Consider the following 24,716-nt stretch of genomic DNA (forward strand, 5'->3'; position numbering starts at 1 on the left):
AGCCTATAAATTTTCAGTAATGGTTACTCTGGCATGGCCAATTAGTGTCAATTAATTCTTGGAAAACAACACATAAGCATGGGCCAGTAAGTACTGCTTACCAGTGAGGAGACAGAGCTGCTGAACAGCAGTTAAACAATATGGGATCACAAAAGGAATTCCTTCTTGACCAAACTGAGTTTCAAGTCCAAATTTCTCCTTTTAAAACCCCAGCTGTCACAGCCACTGGGGACTGTTTCCAAAAAAGAGAAGAACTTCCCACGTCTGCCTTGCTGCCTAAGAACGTAACTGGATGAGATGAACCACCCACGGCTGGGCCACAGGACAACCTGGGTCTACTCACTCACTACTCTGGAGGGGGTTGGAATCACTGCTTTGGCAAAGCCAGGCTTGGTGGGGTAAGTTACAAATATTCCTAAGTAACTTCTCTCCCAAATCACCTTGTAATTCTCACCTAGAACCCTTTACTTTGTCCCCTGCCCATTTCCTTAATGTTCTTATCTTCGCCATAACGGTCCGATGAAAGCCCCTTTTTACTGAGCATGACCCTCTCCCCAGCGCTTTGCGTGGATGATCTAACTGCTTCCCCCTCCCCTCTGAATTAGGGACTGTTTATTATTCATCTCATTTATGGGCAAACTGAGGGTTGAAGAATTTGAGTCGAGTTACACTCAACTTGAGTTATACTCAAAGTTGCAAATGAAGCAGGATTTGAACCTTGGCAGTCTGAGCCCTTGACCTTCATCATCAATTTCACCTTCTTCATCACCACTGCCACCATCATCGAGAGGAACTTCTCTGTTAAGGTGTGATTCTGAACACTGTACACTTTTGGGTAAACAGACATGAAATCTGCTCTCTGGGAATGTAAACATCATTCCCAGTTTGGACACGGACACTTAGAAATGATAGATCAAAGCCTCCACCCATAAAGCAAGTCTGTGGTGACGCCGGGCTTGGCTGTTTGACTCACACTGTCATTTCTGCTCACTTGAGAGGTTGCCCCTGCCCAGGGAGCCCCGGTGGTAGGGCCACGCGACACTGATTGGCCAGCCTGGCCTTTCTGAACCTCCCTCCCCACTTCAGGGAAAGGGGGAAAAAGGGCTTTTGTGTGCAGTGAGGTGGTACAGAATACTCAAAGACAGTTCTGCATACAAAAGTGCATTGTCAGAGTAATTCCTCCTGCAGAAATAAGGCAGGGGGATCCAATTAGCAGGACAGTGTTTCAAATCACTGGGTAAATTCTCTCTGCGGCCACGTTCCTCCCCACTTCAGGTGCAATCTCATAAGTGACCCCTGAAACTGAAAACTTAATTTGATAGCTCTAACTGGCCATGACATGCTCTCATTCTACTTTCATTTCTCTTTAATCACTTTGTGAAAAAGTGGACCCAAACAGCCCCTTTCCAAGAAAACTAACAGGCTGGGGAGAAACTGGACTCAGAAAAGGTGTCAAATTCCTCAACGGAATCTGGTTCCCGGCTTTGGAGGAGGAGTTTAATAAGGATATCAAGAAGAGGAAATGCAGATGAGGACACTACAAGTGGGCTCCACGGGGAGTCATAAAGGGTTCATTCATAAAAAGTTATGCATCCATTATGCCTGGGTTTTCACACACTGCCCTGGGAAAATATGCAACGCACAGTTTTTCAGAGCAAGATGCATACTTTCACAATCCGCCCTAATCCGCTCTCCCTCCTGCCAAAGGGGCATTGACCTGCCTCCTCCCAGCAGATTTCATGGCACTGACCCCTCCCAGGGACCAGTTCGGCCCACACAATGCACTTGTTCCAAACACAGAAGTGCACTAACGGCTGCATTCGGAAACATCAGAGCAGGCCAAATAGTTGGCAGAGGAGAATTCCCGCAAACGAAGAATGACGGTTACAGGCACCGGGCCATGCCTTGGCTGTGGCACTCACACACACACACACACACACACACACACACACACACACACACTGAGAAAGTGTGTAAAATATGAGCCCCCAAAATAACCCAAACAAAACAAACCATCACCGACAGCAAAGAGTGGCAAAAAGCCCATCTAATCAATGAAAGTGTAGCCAGGATCTGTAGTGAGAAAATTCTTGTTTCAAGTTCAAGAAAAGGAAATCACTGGAAATTCGTCTGCGAGTGCCCAGTCTCAGGAGCGTGTCTCAGCCCTCTCTAGGGAACTTCAGTAACCGAGAGCTTCCTTCTCCTGAGCCCTCTGAGTCTACTGCGTTCCTGGTGGGGTTTAGGGTTGCCAGATTTCGCAAACAAAAGTAGAGGAAAGCCAGTTAAATTTGAATTTCATATAAACAATGAATCATGCATTTTATCTGACGGTCCTACGGGGATACCCTTCTCAGATTCAGCAGTCCCCAGTCTCCACTCCCCAGGACCAGGGCATCTGAGCTCTGGTCTGATCTCATCCGCTAGCCGGCTGTGTGGACTTAGCAAGTTGGTCCACACTCGCGGAGCGTGTGCTCTCCTGGTAAAGGTGTGGGATAAGGGACTCTAAGATCCTTGCCAGGTTAAGGGGTCTGTGATTCCATGTTGTCATCCCAAATCCTCCCACACAGCCCCTTGAATTATCTTAATTATAAAATTCTACCTGAGTGCATTCTTGTAAAAGATGTAGAACAATCCAGAAGTATACAAACCAAACCATTTCTGGGCTTCCTTTCTCAGAGGTAAACACCTTCCCCCTTGCAGTCCCTTCTCTATGTGTGCGGTATTAAACAAGTACACACGCACATACACACGTACATACATTTACAGGGAAGCAGGAGCATTTCCTGACCCAACACATGGGGATTCTGACTCGGTAGTTTCCCAGGGATCTGTATTCACAGAAATCTGCCCAGCAGATGCTGATGTTCAGCCAGGTTCGGGAACCTCTGCTACCCAGAATGCCCTGCTCTCTCTTTCTCTCTCTCTCTCTCTCTCTCTCTCTCCCCACCACCCCCCCCCCCGCCACGCCCAATCAGAGCTACCTATAAAGCCACGCCTCCTTCTGGCTGCTGGCATACCCCACATCTGCTCACAATAGAGAGGAAGCAGGAGTGCAGGACAGGCAGCCTCCACCCTGCCATCGGGTGACAAAACCCATTTGTCCTACAATATACACGCTCGTGTCCATGGTTGGCTTGCCCACCTAGACTGTACGCTCCCCGACTGATTCCTCCTAATGGGGGTAACCTGGTACCCCTACTCAGAGCCTGCTTTCTTCAGCACGAGTAGACACAACTTCCTATCCATCTGTAGCTCTGGAAATTTCAACTCGTGGTCCTCTGGATAGAAGGGGCGTGTGTGCTCTTCCCAATGAAAGCTGGCATGGCTGAGACCTTGTGGCCATACAGAGCCTGATATCTGCCAGGCCCCTCAGACCTTCTGCTCCCATCTCTTCCGACCTACCCGGAATCTGATGTGAAGTCAGGCTCGGTCTGACCGTTTAACTCCCCAACTTAGCTCTCCCCCTTCCCTCCTGTTTCCATCTCTGGTCTGCTGTCCCAACAGCAGCTCACGCCCAGGCCAGCCATTCACAGCATAACCAGTGTGGCTGTTCCGCCCACATGAGGATATGCCAGGGACAAAGATCTCACTGAGGGCTTAGCCTTGGCAACCCGGAAGCTCACCTGGGACTGCTCTAAAAATGAGAACAGCCCACTATCAGCCAAAACCCTTCCATCCGGCTCCTTGCAAATCTGCTTCTCTCTCTTGGCTCCACCATGGCTGTCATTTCTGAGTGAGATGAGTCCCTCTGTCCATTCCCAGGACACCAATGCCATAGGCTGTCTATACACTCGTCTTTCTGGGTCACCCACGGGACATTGCTCTTCTGTAACCAGTCCTGAATGAACTGACCTTTCATCTTATGCCACCTGCCCACAACCTCCCACTGAAAGGTCTAAGCTGCCTTTTCACGTATGAGTTCACGCACCGTGCATCTCCCAGAAAGGATACATGCTTACTGTAGAAAAATTAGAAAATACAGCTAAACCAGGAACACAGAATAAATTTTTAAAAATATACTCCGTCATCCTGAAATAACCACTGTTATTTATTTACGCCTATAATTCCACTTGATATTTATACTGTAGATCACAAAATGGCTTCCTCCAGTTGAATCCAACCTACACATGTTTTAAATAATTTTGTTTTGAATAATCTGGGTCAAGATACTCACTGTTCACTCTGCCACACTCCCCACCACTCCTTATTTTAGTATGCCAACCCCATCTTACTCAGGTGTGCCTTATTTCCAAGGGCATCTGAGTTTGCAAAGCCTGCAAAATATACATATGAAGGGATTTTTATGAAAGTGGAATCCAACAGCATATTCCAGTTGGGAACACCTTTTTGTGAAACAGTGCACAGTGAACACCTTTCTGTATCAATAAGTAGTCACCTCCAACTTTATTTTTAGTGGCTGGATAGTTTTCCACGGGAAAGATGTGTCACCAGTGCCTCAGCTAACCCCTGCTGGTGAACATTTAAGTTGTTTTCCATTTTTCCCGCTCCAGTGAACATCCCCATCGCTAGAACTTTGCACGCTTCCTTCATTGGTTCTTTAGGATAAATTCCCAGAAGTAGAACTGCCGGGTTGAAGGGCGGTCTCAGTCCTAGAAGCTTTTAACACGTGCTGCCAGGTGGAGTGTTCAGAGTTTTACAACGACACGGGCTCTTGAGAGCTTCCTGTGACTGCTGTCAGGACGGGCCCCTCCGCACATTAACAGCGTCCCACAGAACAAGCCGATCACCCCTCTCCCAGGGCTTTCTAAAGTCAACTCACCCAACAGGGGGGCTTTTCTCCAGTAACCATCCCGGACCTCCACATAGTCATACCAGCACAGGCGGCTTTTAAACAAATCCATGGAGGTGAAGGTTAGGACGATCTGTAAAGAGTTACCGGAAAAGTGAGTTGTGGCCGTGGAGCCCGAGGAGTTTTGAAGATACATCTTGCATGCCAGTGTTCTCACATTACCCGTTAGCATACAGCGCTCTGAGACCACAGTAGGAGTGTCCTCACAAGGACACACAGGAAACCTTGTGACATTAAATAATAAACCGTAAGCAGGATGGGGAGTAAACAGAGGAGATGGGTCCTCTGGTTCTGTCTGGGGAATAGCTTGAGCTTTTGAAGTCACTAGGTGGTTTATAGAAAACAGGATGCATTAAAAAGATGGGCCAGGATGCCTTGAGACTGGGGATTTAGAAGGAGGTAAGGGGTCAGTGAAGTTCAGAGATACGGAAAGATCTTATAACATCATCAATCATTCCAAAGGGCCTGGGGTTAGCCTGAGTACATCTGAGCACCACTGTGAGCAGTGTCCCCTCGGCCATGACCTCACTCTCAAATAGCCTTCTTATGGTTAGTCTGTTCGTTCGTTCATTCATTCATCTCACCGTTGTTAGCTGAACACCTACTATGTGCCTGTCTGTGTTGGCCAATTGAGATAGAATGATCAGCAAGACAGGGTTCTTGCCTTTAGGGAGCTCAGAGAGCACAGATGCGTCAGGCCAATTAGAGCACTCTTGAAACAAATGTTGAAAGGAGATGGATGGACAGAAAGGAAATTCTGTAGCCCCAAGGAGGGAGACATAAATGCTGCCTGGTGATACTGGAAAAGGCGTCTCAGAAGAGGTGGCATTTAACCTAAGGGGAATAGGGGCCCAGCGGACAGAGACAGGACAAGAGGGCGTTTTGGTGAGAGGGACTGACATGAATAAAGGCAAGGAGACATCTGGGGAACGGTACTGTACATCAGAGCAGGTTGTGGTTTGTGTGTCTGGAATGAAGAGGCAGGGGGGTGAGGAGGAGTGAAGGCCAGGGAGCTGGGGCTTCAGATGGACTAGGAAAGAGGTGTCAGCTCTTCATGGACATGGTGAACCCATTCAGTGGATGCCCCCATCCACAAAGAGTGGAGGGAGTTGAGTGGCCCTGTGGACTCAGCACACAGATGCTGTTCCCACAAACCTGCCACCCTTCCAGCTTGGGGCGTCCCTGACAGATGGCCCAGAGCAGAGCTCAGGCGTGCCCCCCCTTCACCCCCATCAAGCCCCGCCATATAGGGTGTCCGCACCATGTCTGCTGTGCTCAGAGTGTCCCTGCTCCATCATTTCTCAGCTCTTTTCACTCACTGGGGCCCTGCCCTGGCTGCTGCAGCACTGACCCTGTGCCTTAGCCCATTCGGGGCCCTCATCCTTAGCCAGTTCATCTCTCTCCCTCATCCACCGGCCACTTTCTTTTACATTTAGACAGCCCCAGGTCCCTCTGTCTCTAAGCAAACCCCCTAGGCTGGAGGGCTGCAGGTCAAAGGTTCCGGTGCCCTCCCAGCCAAATTGAAAGGACTGTTATTTATGGGCTCTGTTCTCCGTGGCCCCTCTGCTTTGAACCTCCTCTCTCTGGGTTTCACCACACCTGCCCTCTCCCCGCTCTCTGGCCTCTGGCTCCTGTCCTCCCTGCTCCCCAGGGACTGTGAGAGCACCTCAAAATGGCATTTCCCTTCCAGCTTCCCTGTCCCTAAGTGGCACCGGTCAGCCAGGTGCAACCCTTTGCGCTTATCTCCACTTCGCCCTATTGTTTACCCCCTATGCCCACAGACGTTCTTCCCTTAACTTGTCTGTGTCCCCTGCTGCAAGCCAGTCTCACTGCCCCTTCAACACCACTGCCTGTGTTGTACCTGCGGAGAGGATTCCTGAACTCCTCCCTGCCGTGCCCTGAGCCATTCTTCACAGTAGGGCTTCTAGATCCATCCTGCACTGGCATCTCATATTTATTAAACCTCTCCTACTCTCAGAAAACTTCAGTAGCTCCCCATGCCCTCATCTCATAAGTTAACCTCTCTGCTTACCTTCCAGAGACCCCAGAGTCCATCCTATGGGACCTCATTTCCCAATGTGCGTTGGCATATCCATGCCAATGGAACCTTCCCCAGGCCCAGCTCAGGGCTTTCTGCCTCCTCCCGGAGTCCCTCTCTGACTGCCAAAATGGACATGGCCTTTCCCTCCTTGGGACTCCCCCCTCTCCCTTTCATAGTGACTGCAGGGCAGGTGTTTTTAGAATCAGGAAGATCTGGATACCTCAGCTCTATCACTCACTAGCTCTGGGATCTTGGGAAAATACTTGCCCATTTAGATCTTCAGTTTCCTTATCTGCGAAACAACGTGCACACCATTGGTTACCGAGGGGGCTGCATGAGAAACTGTACACTGAGTGTATAATGAGGTCTGACACATAATAGGCACTCAATAAAGGCACTTTTAAAGAATCAGGCCTTACTGAGTGTATACTTAGTGCACCACAAACCAGACACACTAAGTGCTCTTCACAGGCTGCCTGTCTTAATTAGCCTTGCGAGTTTCTCCCCGAGCTTCCTTTGGGCCAATCCCTCCCAATGTTCGGGTCTCAGGACAAGTGGCACCTTCTTCCACAAAACCCTCTGATCTCCTATGAAATGAAGAGGTAGTACCAGAAAATAACAGGCCAGCCCACCTCCTGTATTGTACAGTGTGTGTGTGTGTGTGTGTGTGTGTGTGTGTGTGTGATGTCACTCTTCTTTCAAACTAGACCAGTGGTTCTTAACCCTGCTCATGAATTAGTACCACCTCAGAAGTTTAAAAAATACTGCCCCTTCTTCAATTAAATCAGACTCCCTAGAGGTAAGGAGGGACCTTAACTAAACTCTAAGTCTCTTGAAGACAGGGACTGTAAATTAGATTTCTTTTGTATGTCTCACAGAGTTCACGTTCAGGCAGAGGAATCAGTAATATTTACTAGCCGGTTGTAATATAATTACTTAGCTTTTTAAATTCTTCAGAAAGAAAATGTTATTACAACTTCCTTGGTAACACATTCAGGATCAAAATAAATGGGGTAATTATTCAGGTTAATTACTTTAAATATGTTAGGGAACCATAAAGACCATAGGGGAAGAGGTGATAAACAAGAGGTGATGCTTGAACCAATCAAGTTTGCTAATTACTAGCAGCTCTGGGGAAGGCTGGGAGAAGCAGAAATGGAAATAATTGGTACAGGAATTTCAATGAGGTATATTCTCTCTGCCCCCCAGTTAGCAGTAATAATTAAGACTTGATGAGTCTTATGTAGTTCAAACATATCACATAGCCTCTGCTATTTAGGGAAATTCAACAATTTGGGGCTTTCTGGATCACTTCCTCCTCCTGCTCCTCCTCCTCCTCCTCCTCCTTCCTTCCTTCCTTCCATCCCCTCCTTCTCATTAATGGCTCCATCAGGCACAGGAACAGAACATGCACCTGAGGAAGACAAATCTGCAGTCTCTCAGGCTCAAGATGACAACCACACTGTCCTAAATGCTTAGAGCCCAGAGGAAGAGTTGTACATGTGGGTATTGTATATGAAAACATACACACGTGAGCATGTGTGTGTGAATGCATGTTCAAATGCCTATTAGCCTGACCCCTTTGTGGAATAGTATAGGATGATGGCTAAGAATCCAGCTTCTCACCTGGATTCAAATCCCAACTTTGCCACAAACTGAGTAGCCTTAGGCAAGTCCCTTTCCTTACCTGAAAAATTAATGTGGGAATAGCACCTAACACACGAAGTTGTGAGGATTAAAAGATAATCCACATAATATGCTGAGAATAGAATGCAGCCCATAGAAAACATTTAAAGGGATGCTTTTTAAAGTTATGAATTAGGCATACCTGAAGATTGGCTACAAGCACCTGAAAATCCATCACCCCACAACACAGTTGCAGATTTCTCACTTGGCCACCCACCCACTCACATGCCCATCCAACAAATGCTTTTTGTGTGTCTATGTGCCAGGGGCTGTGTTGGGTGGCTGGAGACCTAGGGGCGAACAGTCTCTGTCCTCAATGAGTTTAGGGTCTTAGAAGGCAGACAGCCCAATAAACCAGCAGTCACGATATTGTGGAATAAGTTATGGCAGGTATGACTAGAGGGAGTTAGGAACACGGGATAGAGGGGGCATCTCAAAGACAGCTGCACTTAGTCTGAGACAATCTGAAAAACCCTTGGATTTGTAGGGAGGCGTAGTAAACACACACACACACACACACGTTTCAGGAATGCAGAAGCCCCAGTTCCCAGTTCTATATTTTACTGTGAATTTGGTCAATTTTTAAAAATGTCTGAGCCTTGGTCAGCTGAGTGGCTCAGTGAGTTGAATGTCCGACCCTTGGTTTTGGCTCAGGTCGTGATCTCATGGTCATGAGATCAAGCTCCGTGCTGAGCATGGAGCTTTCTTAAGATTCTCTCTCTCCCTTTCTTTCTCCCTCTGTGCCTCCCCCACTCACGCTGTCTCTCTCTAAACAAGAAAAATGTCTGAGCCTCAAATTCCCTATCCATATAATGGATATCAGGAGATGCATGTGTGGTAGGGTTGAGAACATACCATCCTTGGACCAGGACGAAAGAGGCCTCTGTCCTGACCCAGCTCTAGGGGAATATAGAGGGTATCATGGAATCTTCCGACCCAAATGCTTGTGCTCACTCAGAGCTTGCATAGCTCCTAGACCTAATTCCAGGTGCCCTGGATCCTGGAGTCCCCCGTCCAAATAGCCCCGAGCCCCCTTCCAGAACATGCAGAGATCTCTGCCCTGAATCCACCCTCCCGAGGGCAGACAGCACACCTAACCAGTCCACTTCTGCTGGAGGGGCAGCCAAAGAATAGCTGTCTGCAAGGTAGGAGTGCAGAATGTTCAGGAGCGTGGCTGGAGTTTCGCCACGGCTGCTCCTGAGATGAAACCGGGGGCTGAGAAGAGAAGGAGGGGCCAGCTGTGGGTTGAGGGCTAGCTTGCCCCATATTGCTACCTTCCAGAGCAGCATTCTGAGGTGTCGAGGAACCCTACACTGGACCCTTGCCTTCCGAGGCATTCTGATGGTGTATTTACCAGGGGAGAAGGACACAGTCTACTTTGATTTACAGACTGTGAGCTTGATTTACAACTCATGGGGACATTTAACTTACAGGCCTCCATTTGTATGGGTGATCCTGGTTGAAAGAAAAAAATAATAAAGAATTAAGAAATAAAGAACTAAAGAATGTTAAGCAAGCTAGCACAGCACCTGGGTGCTCACAGCAGCTGCTATTACTATGGTTAATAATAGTACAATCCCCCACACCTCACACAACCCAAAGAAAGCTACGTCATTTCCTGAGGTGGTTTCACACCTACCTTCTCCCCTGGAGTGACCGATATCCTCCAGACACAGTGGGAATAAGAAGGGTAGCCATTTGGGAAACCAGGTGCGGAAAAGTTTCCTGTTGTGTCCTGCAGGGTCTCCCCACACGCTGTGCAAGCAAAACAACAACTGTGATTCCGGCACACACACTCCCCACCTAAGCAGCTCCCTGCACCAGGCCACTGAGAAAACACACCGCCTGACCAGCCAAAGCCCTCGGAACGCATTGGCGAGAAACCGGTCAGGCAGATTGATGATGTTTTCTGGCTAATAAAAGTGAAAATAGGGTCCGGGACGAGAACGTAATACCCAGGCATTTCTTCTGAGGCTCCCAGGATATGGTGGGCAAGTTTCCCAGCCTTGCTGGGCCTTAGTTTTCTTACCTGTAAAATGGATAAGACCTGCCTAGAGGGTTAATGAAATGGCACATAGTGAGTGGTTCACACATAGCAGCCATTATATTATGACTGACAGGGGCGCCTGGGTGGCTCAGTCAGTTAAGCCTCCGACTTTGGCTCAGGTCATGATCTCATGGTCTGTGAATTCGAGCCCCGCGTCGGGCTCTGTGCTGACAGCTCAGAGCCTGGAGCTTGCTTTGGATTCTGTGTCTCCCTTTTTCTCTGCTCCCCCGTGCCCCCTCCCCCAACTGGCTCCTGCTCTCACTCTCTCTCTCTCTCAAAAATAAATAATAAACATTAAAAATAATTTTTTTTAAAAGTACAAATAGGTGAAGCGACAAGAAAAAGAAAACACTTTGAAACACATTTCAGGGGCGCCTGGGTGGCGCAGTCGGTTGGGCGTCCGACTTCAGCCAGGTCACGATCTCGCGGTCCGTGAGTTCGAGCCCCGCGTCGGGCTCTGGGCTGATGGCTCAGAGCCTGGAGCCTGTTTCCGATTCTGTGTCTCCCTCTCTCTCTGACCCTCCCCCGTTCATGCTCTGTCTCTCTCTGTCCCAAAAATAAATAAACGTTGAAAAAAAAAAAATTAAAAAAAAAAAAAAAAAAGAAACACATTTCAGGTATTAGTTTGAATCTGGCCTCTTCTCTTTTTGCTGCCTATTTCTGAACGAGCAACCAAATAAATAGTCAAGACAACAGAAAAATGACCAGAGGTATGGGAAGCTGGGCTACTCTACAGTAGACCATCCCACCTTTGAATGTTGGAGGGTTGTCTGGTCCTAAGTCTAGAACCTAGTTCTTATGTATGTGAAAAATATTTCACCCAATTTGTCCTTAAAAAGAAAGTATCCGTAGGAGGAAGCTCGGGACCCGCGGGTTCCTTACCTCCTGCCCCCTCCTGATTCCAAACCCAAACCCCTCCTCCTATGGGGTTACCCCAAAGTGTGGAAACATATGCATCTCTTCCTACATGCAATTCACCCTCCACTCGACAACTACCCCCCCTTTCAGTTACTACTTGAAATTACTGGAAGCTGCAGTTTTGGAGCCGCAGGAAGGAATACTGGAGAGCGGCCCGTCATCAGCCTCAGGAAATCCTGCATATTGGGGCTTCGATATCATGTTACTGAACAACTGCCAGGCATCATGAGGATTATGCCCGGCAGTCAACACCCCCAAGGGTTCCATGGAAATTATTTTAGAATAATCATCAACATTCTGCAAGAATAGATGCATTACTATATGGCTCCATGGTATTTACCAGCTGCCTCCAATCCTTTTGGGAAGTAAGAGCCATATACATTATAACTAAATAAATACTATGGCATTTCCCAGGGAATGCTATAAGGTTTCTCTTTCAATTCAGCAAGGTTATATGATACGCGTGACCTGCATTTCAGCCCTAACACACCCCCAGATGACTAATAGCTGGATGGACATATTTCTTAGAGTTTTGTGATGGACCAAACCCCACCCAGCCCTTTGCGTGCCCTGTGATCCCACTTAGCAGGGCAACGGGATAGCCTAGATTTTCTAATATGGCGCCTATTTTGAACATTCTGTCCCATGATCAGACCGTGTGTCTGGTCTGGGGCATTTGGAAAATGTTACCGGACCTGTTAGCAATGAATTTCCTTCTTCCTCCCCAAAGTGCTGAATTGAATTCTCTCCCCTCAGTGGTAAAAACCTGTCTGCTCTAACGCTTTGCACTGAAGCTCAACAACTTAAAGGGTCAGCGTGAGCTCACTTCCAGGGCCGCAGGCTGGGGGAGGTGCTGGTGATGCTGAACCAAGGGTATGGAAGGCAAAGAGGGCAGATTCAAGAGGAGGGGCCTTGCGGATGAGCAGAGAAACAGACGTCTCCTCAGACCCTGGTATACTGTCCAGTCTTTGCTGGCAGATTTCTAGCCGATGACCAGAACCCTAGGAAGCCCCCAGGACCATAGACGTAACCTCATTTACAGCACTGAGTATTTGGGAAGCTGACTCCCACCCTCCTTCATTCACTGTCTTCCTGCAAAACCCTTGGTTTTTGTTTTGCCAAACCCACATCCCCTATTCCCACAGGAAGGAGAGGAGATTTTGTAGTTACAGGGTACGCACTGCATCGGGCCCCCATTTCACTGTTGTTCCACTATCCTTCTTCCTCTTCAGAATATCAGGCCTTTGCCAGAGAATTCTGAGGATTCTGACACATTAAACTGTGAGCTCCAAGACCTATTATTCGTGTCACTACTGGCAATCACCTCTGCACGTGGGCCTCCTACACTGTCTAAAACCTCCATATAGTAGATACCAGAAATTATAGCAGCCTCTCCATGTTCTCCAAGCTGTTTTTCCCAGCAAGGGGGAATGTTGGCAAAGGATGGCTGAGTCATGCTCCGTGAGTGCAACAGAGGCCCCGGGACTCCCCGGGATTCAGTTACCTGGGCATTTGTACAGCTTCCTGGCTTGCGCTATGTCTCCCTGACTGAGCCGCACACGCTGACCAATGGTTGGCCTGACGCCATTGTCGTCTCGACGGGGGAGGATGGTGTCTAAGAAAACTCCTCTACAGGAAGAAAAGAGAAAGAGAAAGGAGAAAGAAAAGTCAAGGCTGGCTGGCTGGCCGGGCTGGAACTTACAGTCTTCATTTCCTTGCCCATAAGCCCGTTGACATCCCCAGCCTCTGGATGGCCTCTCTGTAGGCCAGTATGACTGAAGACGTTGCTTCACTCGTCCTGGCATGTGGGTATTCCGTTTCATGAGCGGCTTACTCACTTTCCAATGGGAAAATGACTCTGCCAAGCTTGCCAGTCTGCCCTAGTCCACTGGCTTAGGGGCTTCCTTACCGACATGTACTGTGCATTTCCACAAAGCCCCTGACAGGTCCAGGCCCTGGGGCCGCCACATCCTACAACTTCAGGGAGCACCATTCAGAGAGACCGAGGTGTGAGTGGTGCCCCCCAGAGTTGTGCAACAGGCACTACTGAGCATGGATAAGTCTTGGAGGGGCCCCACAGGGAGCCTGGGGACCAGCACAGAGTGAGGCTCTCAGGAGCTGGTCAGTAAGTGCTGCTTGACAGGCTGGTGAATAATGGGAATCAGAGTTTGGGGGCCTTTCTGGCAAAGGGGATAATCAGATGGAAAGTGAGATGAATGTAGAGAACAAAGTTGAGAGAGTCCTAGTCTAGAAGTTTCTATGTAAGGCCTGGCTCCCCACCTGGGTGAGCTTAGACAAGCCCCTTCCCCTCTCTGAGCTTCAGTTGACTCCTCTAACAGTAAGAGAGTGGCCTAGACAGTCACAGCAGCCCTTTCCAGCTCTAAACATCCTATTCTACTCCCACGTGAATGAAGTCTAAAATGACCAAGTCAGGATGCCCGGCTGAGTACTGGCCCTATTTACATCTCCATGATGTGGGTGTGGTTGACCCCTTCCTGAGCCTCCTTCTCTGCTTCCAGATCCCCAATGAGGGACCCCTCCTGGAAGGTAGGGTCTCCCTTCAAATCAGCTCCTTCTCCAGTTACCAGTTTCTTCCCTCCCTTCTTAACCAGGTTTCTGGAAACAATGGATCCCATTCTCTGTCTAGCTGCCCACATACCATTCACTTTTCAATGCAATTGCAATCAGACTGCACCAGCAACGGTCAGTGGTCACCAACTAACTGACAACTCGGATGGACACCTGTCAACCCCCACCTGTCCTCTCTTACAGCACTGCCACTTTTCTGCTCCTTCCTTCCTCAGACTCTCTTCCCCTGGTGTCCAGGGCACCACTGTCTCTGCGCGGCAAGTTAGCATCCACGTCTGCTCCCCACTCCATGCTTTCCCTTGGGAATCTGCCCTCTTCCTCTCTCCCGTCTCCTGCTCCACCTGCAACTCTGGGCTTTAGCTGATGCCAATAGACTCACAGAGAATTCTCTGATCCTGACCCCAGAACCATCTGCTAAGCCCCAGATGCCTGGCGACCCCTCCACTACACTGTCATGTGGGTCTCATATCCATGTTCGTTCCATGACTCTTGTCTCCCAAGAGTGAATCTGAAGGCACCATGGCACCTTCTATCGTGCCTTGAATCTACGCCTTCCTCCTCATTCCAGAACACTGCCTTAGCTCAGGCAAACAGCATCCCCTTTCTGCATTCTTCCATAGCTTCTTACCTGGTCTCCCTCCCTGTAGACTCAGTCAGCTCTATGTTGCACCCACAACAGTGCAACGTGATTGTCCGGAAATGCAAGGGCAGCCTTGTGTCCTCTCCACTTAGAAGACTCCACTGATGTCTGATCACCACCTGGATCCCCAGGCCCTTGGCTCACTGGCCTCTGCCTTCCTCTTCAGGCACTTCTCCTGATACCTCCACCCCACTTGGTAGCTTAAGCAACACCGAATCTCTGATAGCCCCAAACATGCCCTTACGCAGGCTGTCCTCTGCGGAGGCTGCCCACTGCCCATCTTCTTGTCCACTAGCAAACTCCTGTTCATTCACCAAAACCCCATCAGATGGCTTTCCCTCTTAAGTCTTCTCGAGCCCTTTTTATCCCTCCTTATCCTGAGTTATTCATTCCCTCCTCTGGGCTACCTCTTGGCCTTATTTGTCTAGTCTCTTCTTATCATACTGTATTGTCTTTTTTGAAGGGTGAAGATATTTGTCATCTCTGCTAAATAGTAAGTTCCTCAAGCAGAGAGACTGAGACTTTCATCTTTATGCCCTTAGGGACTGGAGCACAACAGGTCAAGAAATAATTTTTGAATTAAATTATGTAACCAAGGTAGGGCAGTGTCTTCAAAAAATTTTGCAAAGTAATTTACACCCAAGGGAAATGCGACAATGCATGTTACCTAGTTATTAGCTGCACTGTCCCTTCTCCTCCCTCTCACTTTCTCTCTAAAACATTTCCTTTCCCCTCAATTCTGCACTACTTTGGAAAATATATATTATTCTTATATCTTGCTGGTGGCATGTCTTATTATCTTTCTGGTTTTGCATATATGTTTTCTAAATCAGACTTCAAACCCACTTTCTTTCCAACATAAGCAAGCAAGAGCCTAGATCATCTGCCGATTTCCTTTTAAGTATCCCCATCCCCAACCTTTAACCACCTGGCCTGTCTTTCTTGATTTCCCATTGCCTTATCTCTGGGTCCAGAGCCTTCTAGAGAAACTTTAGGGGAATCCTCGTTTTCCCTCACTGACTTTGCCAAGTTTTAAACTACAAGTAATGACTCTACATAAAATTCTAAATCCAGGGGCGCCTGGGTGGCGCAGTCGGTTAAGCGTCCGACTTCAGCCAGGTCACGATCTCGCGGTGCGTGAGTTCGAGCCCCGCGTCAGGCTCTGGGCTGATGGCTCAGAGCCTGGAGCCTGTTTCTGATTCTGTGTCTCCCTCTCTCTCTGCCCCTCCCCTGTTCATGCTCTGTCTCTCTCTGTCCCAAAAATAAATAAACGTTGAAAAAAAATTTTTAAATTCTAAATCCAATCACCTACTAGATCTAAAAGGGGGCACTTCTGCCCTATAATAAAATGGGTCCATTTGTAATTTTTTTCTTGATTCCCCTGAAGGAAAGAAATTTTCCTGCACAAAATGCAAAGCTCACCACCATCTCTTAGCAACCCAGGCCAACCAATCTTGCTGAAGACCACAGCATATAGGTGACTCTGACAGTGTGGAGAACGTGTGCTCCCACTGAGCGTTCACAGGACCTTCTTATGTGCCAGGACCAGGCCTGAGAACTTTACATGCACCATCTCGTTTAGTCCTTGTAACACCCTAGGCCAGTGCAATTATTAGGGTCTCCTCCCCACCGGTGAGAAAAAGCCTGCAGAGCTTAAGTGATTCTCCCAGAGTACAGAGCTAGTAATGGAGAGCCAGCCCTGGAACACAGGCAGGCCAGAAGCCCATCTCCCGGCATCCTCCTCCTTCCAGCCAGTGTTCTCACTGCCCAAGGAACAATAGGCTTTAATGTGTGCTAGATAAATGATAGAGTTAGGAATGTGAGAGACTTCAAAAACTGAAACAGCAGGAACAACATCAGCCCACACTCAGATAGCTCTTTGGGGCTGGGACGCCCTCCTTGACATGTCCCTGAACTGCCAGCAAGACGGAAGGCTCTGGAAAATATTTACTACAAGAGGCATCCCCCGCATGAACCGCTGCAGTGACATCCCTCTTTTATGTAGGACAACTCTTAGCCCTGACACTCTGCTAAACTAAGAAAGGGTTTGGCAGATGCTTTAGGGAATAAAGCTGCCAGCTCTGAGCTCTCCAAAGATGCCCCTGTACCACAGATCTCTCTCCCCAGCTCCTAGACCCTTGCCCAACGAAACCTCCAAACACATCACTCTCCGCAGCCGAGGTCCAACCAAGGGGGAGAGGGAGGGACTGCAATAAACCAGAAAATAAAGTTGGAAGGAGTCAGATCAATTGTAAAGATACACAAAGATTGGGTTTCCCATCAGCTGGAAGAGTAGTTGCCTCCAGATGAGCAAATGTTCTATAAGCCATTTCCTGCTCTTTTTCAAACTCAAAGACGATGCACAGGCTGGCTCCAGGGGATATGTGGCCAGGAGTAATGATGTGGATTTAAGGACTGGGAAACTTGACGAAAAGTGGGCCAGGAACGACCATTAGTAAGGATGCCACTGTTAAATGTCCCACTGAACAAAGTAGTTTCCTGAAAATCCATGCAGAAAGTTGGCAGAAAAGACGATGAAGGTATCCACTTGCTACAAAATAGCTTTGCCAACATCGTTGTGAACCTTGGGGCAGGGGTGAGAAGATAGCTGTGGTAGGTTGTTAAAATAATGGGAGGCACCTCCTAATGTACACAGCCTTCACCTTGTACCTTGCTCCAACCACTGAAATGTGACAGAAGTGATGTCCTGCAAGTTCTAGAGCCTGGGTCTTAAAAGTCTTGTGGCCTCCCAGCATGTCTTTTAGGAGCTCTGAGTTCCAGTGCAGTGAGGAGCCCTGTCCAGCCTGCCAGAAGTTGAAAGGCCACAGGGAGGAAAACCGGGGGGGCCCCAGCGCACAGGCAGCACAATGGCCAGACATGGCACTGGCCATCCTGGACTTCTCAGCCCAGTCACTTTGTCAAATGACTACTGCTGTGGAAATGATTCCAGGCAAAACCAGAGAAGAATGAGCCAGAGTGACCCACAATGTCACAAAAAATAAGTTGCTGTTATAAACCATGACATTTGGGGGTAGACTCTTCTGAGGCAATAGATGACATCACGGTAGCAGAAGGAGAAGTCTGCCTCCCTTCCAAGCCTTCATGGGAGCTGCTGTGCTTCTACCTAGCTGCCTATCACACACATGTGCTGCCCCTCGCCAATTTCCCTCTGAGGGCTTCTGGGTACTCTTGTTGGGGAACTATCATTTCATGGGTTTGGTCCATGGGCTTCTACTGGTCAGTGCTGATAAACTGCTCTACAATGACAACAGTGTTGTTAATGGTTATCTGTTTGGGGGTGACAGGGATGGCATTATGAGCTAGAGATCACAGGAAAAAAAAAGATTTTTCTTTTTTTTTTTTTTTATTTTTTTTCAACGTTTATTTATTTTTGGGACAGAGAGAGACAGAGCATGAACGGGGGAGGGGCAGAGAGAGAGGGAGACACAGAATCGGAAACAGGCTCCAGGTTCTGAGCCATCAGCCCAGAGCCTGACACGGGGCTCGAACTCACGGACCGCGAGATCGTGACCTGGCTGAAGTCGGACGCTTAACCGACTGCGCCACCCAGGCGCCCCAAAAAAAGATTTTTCTTAAAAGAAAAACAAGAAAAGAAATGCTGGTCCCAGAAGACACTGCATTCTTGCCTTGGTCTTTGGTTTCAGAGCTTTTCCTAATAACTGGCACATGGCAGGCACCAATGAGACAGTGCAGTTCCTATAGCCCATTGGAAGTAATTCATCCCCAACCCCCCCTGAACAGGAGACGCCTGTAGATTCTCCTTATGAAGTGACCACCACATTTGTGGATATGTGGACAGAAATGCAATGACGATAATGGAAATTTCTTCCCTCACCGAGTCCAGCATTGCAGATCTCCCTGTCTCCTTTGATCCACCCATTAATTTTTTCATTTAAGAAATATTTATTGAATATCTACTCTGTGCTAGGCTCCGTGGTAGGTGCTGGAGACGAGAGAAGAGGATGCACTCAAAGATCTCAGTCTAGTGAGCCAGAGGGGGATGTAACAGGTACATAGGATTCGATTAATTTATAAGAATAATTAATAGACAACTTATAAAGCAATATGAAGAGTCATGACAGCTATGGAAACAAGACCCAAAGTACAACCTTCTCACTTGGGCCAACTTGACAGTGATTCTCTACAAAATCAATACTTTGTCTCTACTCAGCAGCCTGCCATCTCTGGGGCTGATGCACTGTGGCCCAGATTTTCCTACACCATTTCCCAAACCCTCAAGGCAGCCCAGCCCCCACACCCAAGCATCCCTGCTCTGACCTTTCATGGTGGGCTGTCATCCTGCCCACCCATTGTCTCTTCGACTCCCCCAACAAACCCCCAGAGTAGGTCCTTCGAAGTCTCCTTTCCCAACATGGAAGAGGAAGCCTCAAATGTCCACATGGCAATGAATGCAAACATCTGTCAGTGCCTTGCCCACCTGCACTGATTAAGAAATTACAACAGGAAATGTTTGAGCTGGAAGGCTCAAAGAACATTTAGTCCAACCCTCCTATGAGGAAACCGATGCCCAAGGACGTGGATAGTTGACCCAGCACAAAGCTATCCCTAACTACTGTCTATACCTCCCTCAATAGCACGGTGCATGAGAGCACGAGGCCTGGAACCCAGTCTTTGACTCTCAGTCCAGTGGTCTCTTCATTACATGGTGCACCTCATATCCTCTGCCAAGGATCCAGGAGAAGAGTAATGAAAACAGGGTCAGTCACTCCCATGCCAGTTGTTCAAAGATGCTGACGTTGACAAAACTCCACCTATTAGAGCTCTGGAGAGATTCCCCCTGGGTGCAGGATGGTGACCATAACTAAATCAGCTGTGTGGCCAGAGGGACAGCACCACCTTCCCGCTACAACTGGGAACATGGGATGCTGAGGTTTGGATACTCTTTCCCACAGTTCCATGACCTCATCAACAGCATGCTTTCAGCAGGCTTACCCAAGAGCCAATGAGCCCTGGGTACACTCCCAAGAGCTGTGTGTCTCCTGAAGGAATGGTTTCTTTTGATCTTTATGGACATGGCGACTCATGAAATGGATTGTTTCCTTCCTTGCAATAACTACTAAGAAGCACAGGGCAGGATTTGCTGCCAGTCTGACCAAAGTGTGCATGACTTACTGGCATATATTCTGAACAGGCAATTGATTCCAAGCTTCCATGCAGCTATCTACCCTTATTTTCCCCTCCCCCATCTTCAAGTTTCCTCATTTACTTGTTTCTTGTCCTGTGTACATGCTGGAAACCCAATCGAACCTTTTGTTTTTGAGTAATTAAATAGATAAATAGAAAGCAAACAAGCTGGTTTTAAGACGAAACTGAGAAAAAAGTGGCAAGTGAGAGAACATATGCCTTGTATCTCCTCTAACTCAAGAATGGAAACACCCACAAAACTGGGATTAGTTGGGGGACACTTCTATATGCACAACACGCATATGGTCTAGAAGCAAGGGAAATATTGGAAATACTTCACACCCAGTCCAGCACAGCAATAACTCATCAAAACAGATCCTACCAATGCTGGCTGTAAATCACTGGCCCCAGCCATACTTGGGTACACCAGCTCCCATCAAGTGTGACCAGCAGGCGGGAAACCTGGACCTTTGTTCTCACTCTGACCCCAGCTACCTGTGTGCCCTCGAGCTGGCTGGAGCCTCATTTTCTTCACCTCTAAAATGAATCCATGATTTACAACTCCCCCAGCTCTCATATGGTCTAGCTTTCAATAAACCACACCTCTTTAAGGGAACTGGTTAGCACCACCAGGCTTACATCAAGGACGTGCTTTGGAAGACTCCCCCACCCACTGGAAATTTTACACAGAGCCCCTAAGTTATTATCCCGGCCAACCTCTAGATAATTTCCCCTTTCCAGTTTGCTGCTTGTGACATTAGGGCATGATGGAACACCAGCTTCACAATGGGATTCAATCTTATTAGCGGGAACCTGATTAGATTATATTTCACTGCAGCCCAGAGGCCACTGTATTTCAAGGACAGACAGGCCAACTGTGCTAAGAGCATGCAGAGACCCACTCTCTGCAGACCTCCAGGAATCCGACCCGAGCCTGCGGCAGGCACAGTAAAACACAGATGAGGCATAAGCATAGATTCCGACCTTGAGAAGGTGTTCCGGGCGTAGTGCATGATGCTGTCAAAGTCGTACGTTTCTCCCAGAGAGCTCACTTCCCCAGCTTCCATTTTTAAGAAATTATACTCCTGACCTGTGACACAACACTCTGTTAAGGCCTTTGAAAACCAAGGCAGGTACCTGAAAGGAGGCAGAGGGGGGAGAAGGAGGGCCCATAGCAACTTCTGAGAGCTCTGTTAGCCCAAATAACAGGGTTGTGGTCGTTCTCATTGTTTTTAACAGACTGGAAATTTGAAACTTCAAACAGCCCTGTTCTTCCAACCCACCACCCAACCCCTCCCCAAGTGCCCCTGGAAACTCTTATACTAAGTTTGTAGGCAGGTTCGATATTAATCTGATCGTTCAAAAACTTAGAAAAAAAAATCTCTGATCTTGCTACTGAAGAACAAAAGAAAAATCAAAGAGTTAAGTTCAATCCCAAATAGTTCACAATTCAGACCCTTGAAAGCATTTTAAGGCAAACATATTATTCAACCAGCTACTTTCATGTTCAACATAGACTTCTATATAAAATTATTTAATATAAGAAGTGGGGTGTTTTGTTTGTTTGTTTTTTTGTTTTGTTTTGTTTTGTTTTTAGTCTAGACACTACCTGCCTCGGGGCAGAACATTTCCAGGCCAAAATACTACTTTTACATGTATTTGTGTCCTAATTGTATTTCAGTTTCAAAAGGATGTGTTGCTGAAGTCAGCAAAAGTGACTCTTATAAAAGCAACCAGGAGAACTCTTTTTTTTTTTTTTTTTTTTTTTTTTTGGCTTCTCAGCCTTGATCCTGCAACAGTTACTCTGGTCCATTCTGTTCCTTTTAGGAAATGGAGTTGGATTTCATTGTCCTTTTACAACATGAAAAGTCACTTCGTTTCTGCCGTAACCTACAAGCTATGACAGATGACCTCCCAGGAAGGGCCACAAATAACAGTGGCAGTGCTAGCAACAAATGTCTGCACAGTAGGGCTGCTGCCTCCTTACTTAACAAATGAGCATTCGTCGGGTCCCTGAAACCCCTCTCCTTTAACCCTGCCTGACCCAGGGGATGCCACCTTCCTGGCCAGTGGCTTCCAGACTCGGTACTGGCTCCTTACCTGGCTGGATGTTCTCTCTGATGATGGTGACATGCTGGTCTCTGTCGGGCCGAGTGTGTTCATGCCAGAACCCAACCACATGGCCCAACTCATGTGCCACAATGCCAAACTTGTCACAGTTTTTCCCAATGGATATGGCCTGCGGGCCTCCTCCTCGACGCCCAACATAGGAACAACAGCTGGACAGTGGCAGAAATACCCAGGTCAGCCGCTCAGAGAATAGGAAGAGTCTAATGCCCTTCCCCATGTGTGTGATTGTGTGTGTGCGTGCACGTGTGTGTGTGTGCACGCACACACATGCACGCACGCGCACACACACGCTAATCTAAAAGAAACAGATATTCAGAGCTGAAAGCACGTTCATTGTCCAAGTTACCTCCCAATACAGAAATTCCCTCCAAAAATTGTTCTCCTTTTTGGTGGTCACGGATCCACTTGAGAACCCAAAGAAGATAAGGCTTCTCTTCCTGGAATAAAGCCCATACCCTCCCCAACCCTGCACCCCCAAGTCTCTCCTGAATCATCTCTGATGACGAGGAAAGGAGTCAGCTGAGTTTCTGTAAAGCATGGTACCCTTATCGGAGAAGCCTTAGGAATGACTCCCCTTCTGGGCAAAATTGCTTTTTCAAGTAACATTTATTCCTAACATATTATTATATATTATTCCTAATATAGAAAAGTATAAGAAAAGAAATAAACATGGCCCACAACCCCACCACCTCTATCACCCAGCTGAAGTCTATCAAACATTAAAAGAAATATGTGTTCTGGGGCGCCTGGGTGGCTCAGTCAATTAAGTGTCTGACTATTGATTTAGGCAAAGGTCATGATCTCATGGTTCGTGGGTTTGAGCCCCACGTTGGTCTCTAGGCTGACAGTGAGGAGCCTGCTTGGGATTCTGTCTCTCCCTTTCTCTCTGCCCCTACCCTGCTTGTGTGCTCTCTCTCTCTAAAAAGTAAATAAACATTTTTTAAAAGTATGTGTTCAAAAGAGTCAAGTATTAAGTCTCTCACCCCCATCTCTAATCTCTTCATCCAAAGATAACCATTGTTAACAGTTTCTTGGATATCCTTCAGAAAAATTAGATATGTATACTTTTTATTATAAAATGCACTATGTACATCATCCTTAATTTTTACCTTTTTTCCTCCTTAATGTAGAGATCTTTTTATAACAATGCATACAGACTTCCTTCATTCTTTTCAAAGCAACAAAGTACTAAATTTTCTTTAATCTGACTCCTATTAATGTACATTTGGGCTGATTCCAATTTTTATTAGTTAAACAAAGCCTTATGGGAGAGGAAGACAAAACAAACAAATAACAACAAGCAAAACAAATAAATGGTTGGACTCCTGTTTGTAGCATTGGGATTGAGAGATAAACGGGTTCATACATTTGAGATTTGATAGATACTATCAAATTGCAATCCCCAAATGTTGGGTCTACTTATATGCCCACTAATGATATATTTAAAAGCCCTATTTCCATACAACCTGGCCAACACTGGCTTTACCGAATTCTTTTTGTCAGTTGGATAGGTGAAAAATGGTATTTCAGTGTATCGAGATTGGAGAGTTTTCCATGTTTTCTATGACATTTGTATTTTTTTTCTTGTGAGCTATGTGATCACCTCTTTTCCCCATCTTCTTTTGGGCTGTCCATCTTTTTACGAATGATACATAAGGACCCTTTGTGAATTAAGGAAACAAGTCTTTTGATTGTCAAATGTATTGCAAGTATTTTTCTCACTTTGTTTCTCAGTTTGCTTTTTTGTTTATGTATTGTCTTGGTTTTGTCTACACCACATATAATTTTTAAATTTCAATGTATGGAATGTCTTCACTTTCCTACATCCTGCTGGGAAAGGCCATCTACCTGCCAGGATCATAAATAAAATCCACTCTTGCTTCTCTCATAATAAAATAGTAAAATTTTCAAAATAATTTTTAAATCTCTTTTCATTTCTTTATTTTTCCTTTTAAAAATGTTTACTATATTTGATCCGGCTAGAATCATTTTGATGTAAGAAGTGAGGTAGGAATCCAGCTTTATTTTTTTCACAAGCTGTCTATCTCAGTATTAAAATATCCCAAATGACTAATCCAGCTCTCACTCATTTAAGATGTTACCTAAATTCATGTATAGGCATATGCACTTTAAACTCTTTTGTTCTGTTCCAAATGGTTTTAATTATTACTAACTTCATTTGCATTTTAAATCCTAGATGTTTGAACAGACCATCAGACCGCTCCCCATAATCCCCTCCATACCTCCATCCCCCTGTCCCTGTGTCCTTTCTCTCTCTCTCTCTCTATGCCTCTCTCTATATATCCCTCTATTTTTCTCTTTCTTCTTATTCTCTCTCTCTCTCTCTCTCTCTCTCTATATATATATATATATATCCCTCTTTCTGCCTCAGTCTCTCTCTCCCTCTCTCTGTCTCTGTCTCTCTCCTTCTCTGTTGGTTATTTCTACATGGTTGTTCCTCCAGATAAACTCTAGTGCCATTTATTTAAGTTGTCGAAATATATATACACATATGCCCACATATACATAAATGTAGATGTCTGAATCCAAATGGCATGCTTTTATAGGTTATTTTAGGGAGTTCTGCATCTTTACAATGTTGAATATTCCCATACCAGGAAGTGGTATGAATTTCCATTTTTACTTTTTTTTTAAGTGTCCTTAGAGTTTTAGCATTTTCTTCTTACAG

The 24,716-nt window shown here is 46.9% G+C and overlaps 1 protein-coding gene across 1 annotated transcript in view; it reads right to left on the reverse strand.

The window, feature by feature from the left end:
- The window catches only part of TLL2 (tolloid like 2), a 121,568-nt gene that overhangs the window by 24,612 nt on the left and 72,240 nt on the right, over positions 1–24,716 (reverse strand). Inside the window, exons 6-10 of the mRNA XM_047072661.1 lie at positions 21,998–22,176; positions 20,882–20,987; positions 13,007–13,131; positions 10,177–10,292; positions 4,781–4,883 (exon numbers count right to left, since the gene is read on the reverse strand). Coding sequence (XP_046928617.1) covers positions 4,781–4,883; positions 10,177–10,292; positions 13,007–13,131; positions 20,882–20,987; positions 21,998–22,176 — 629 coding nt within the window. The remainder of the gene's footprint in view (positions 1–4,780; positions 4,884–10,176; positions 10,293–13,006; positions 13,132–20,881; positions 20,988–21,997; positions 22,177–24,716) is intronic.

This window comes from Lynx rufus, unplaced genomic scaffold (genome assembly GCF_022079265.1).
Source record: "Lynx rufus isolate CCGP_SWC_20201006 ecotype Redwood Valley unplaced genomic scaffold, mLynRuf1.p SCAF_11, whole genome shotgun sequence".
NCBI classification, from domain to species: Eukaryota; Metazoa; Chordata; class Mammalia; order Carnivora; family Felidae; genus Lynx; species Lynx rufus.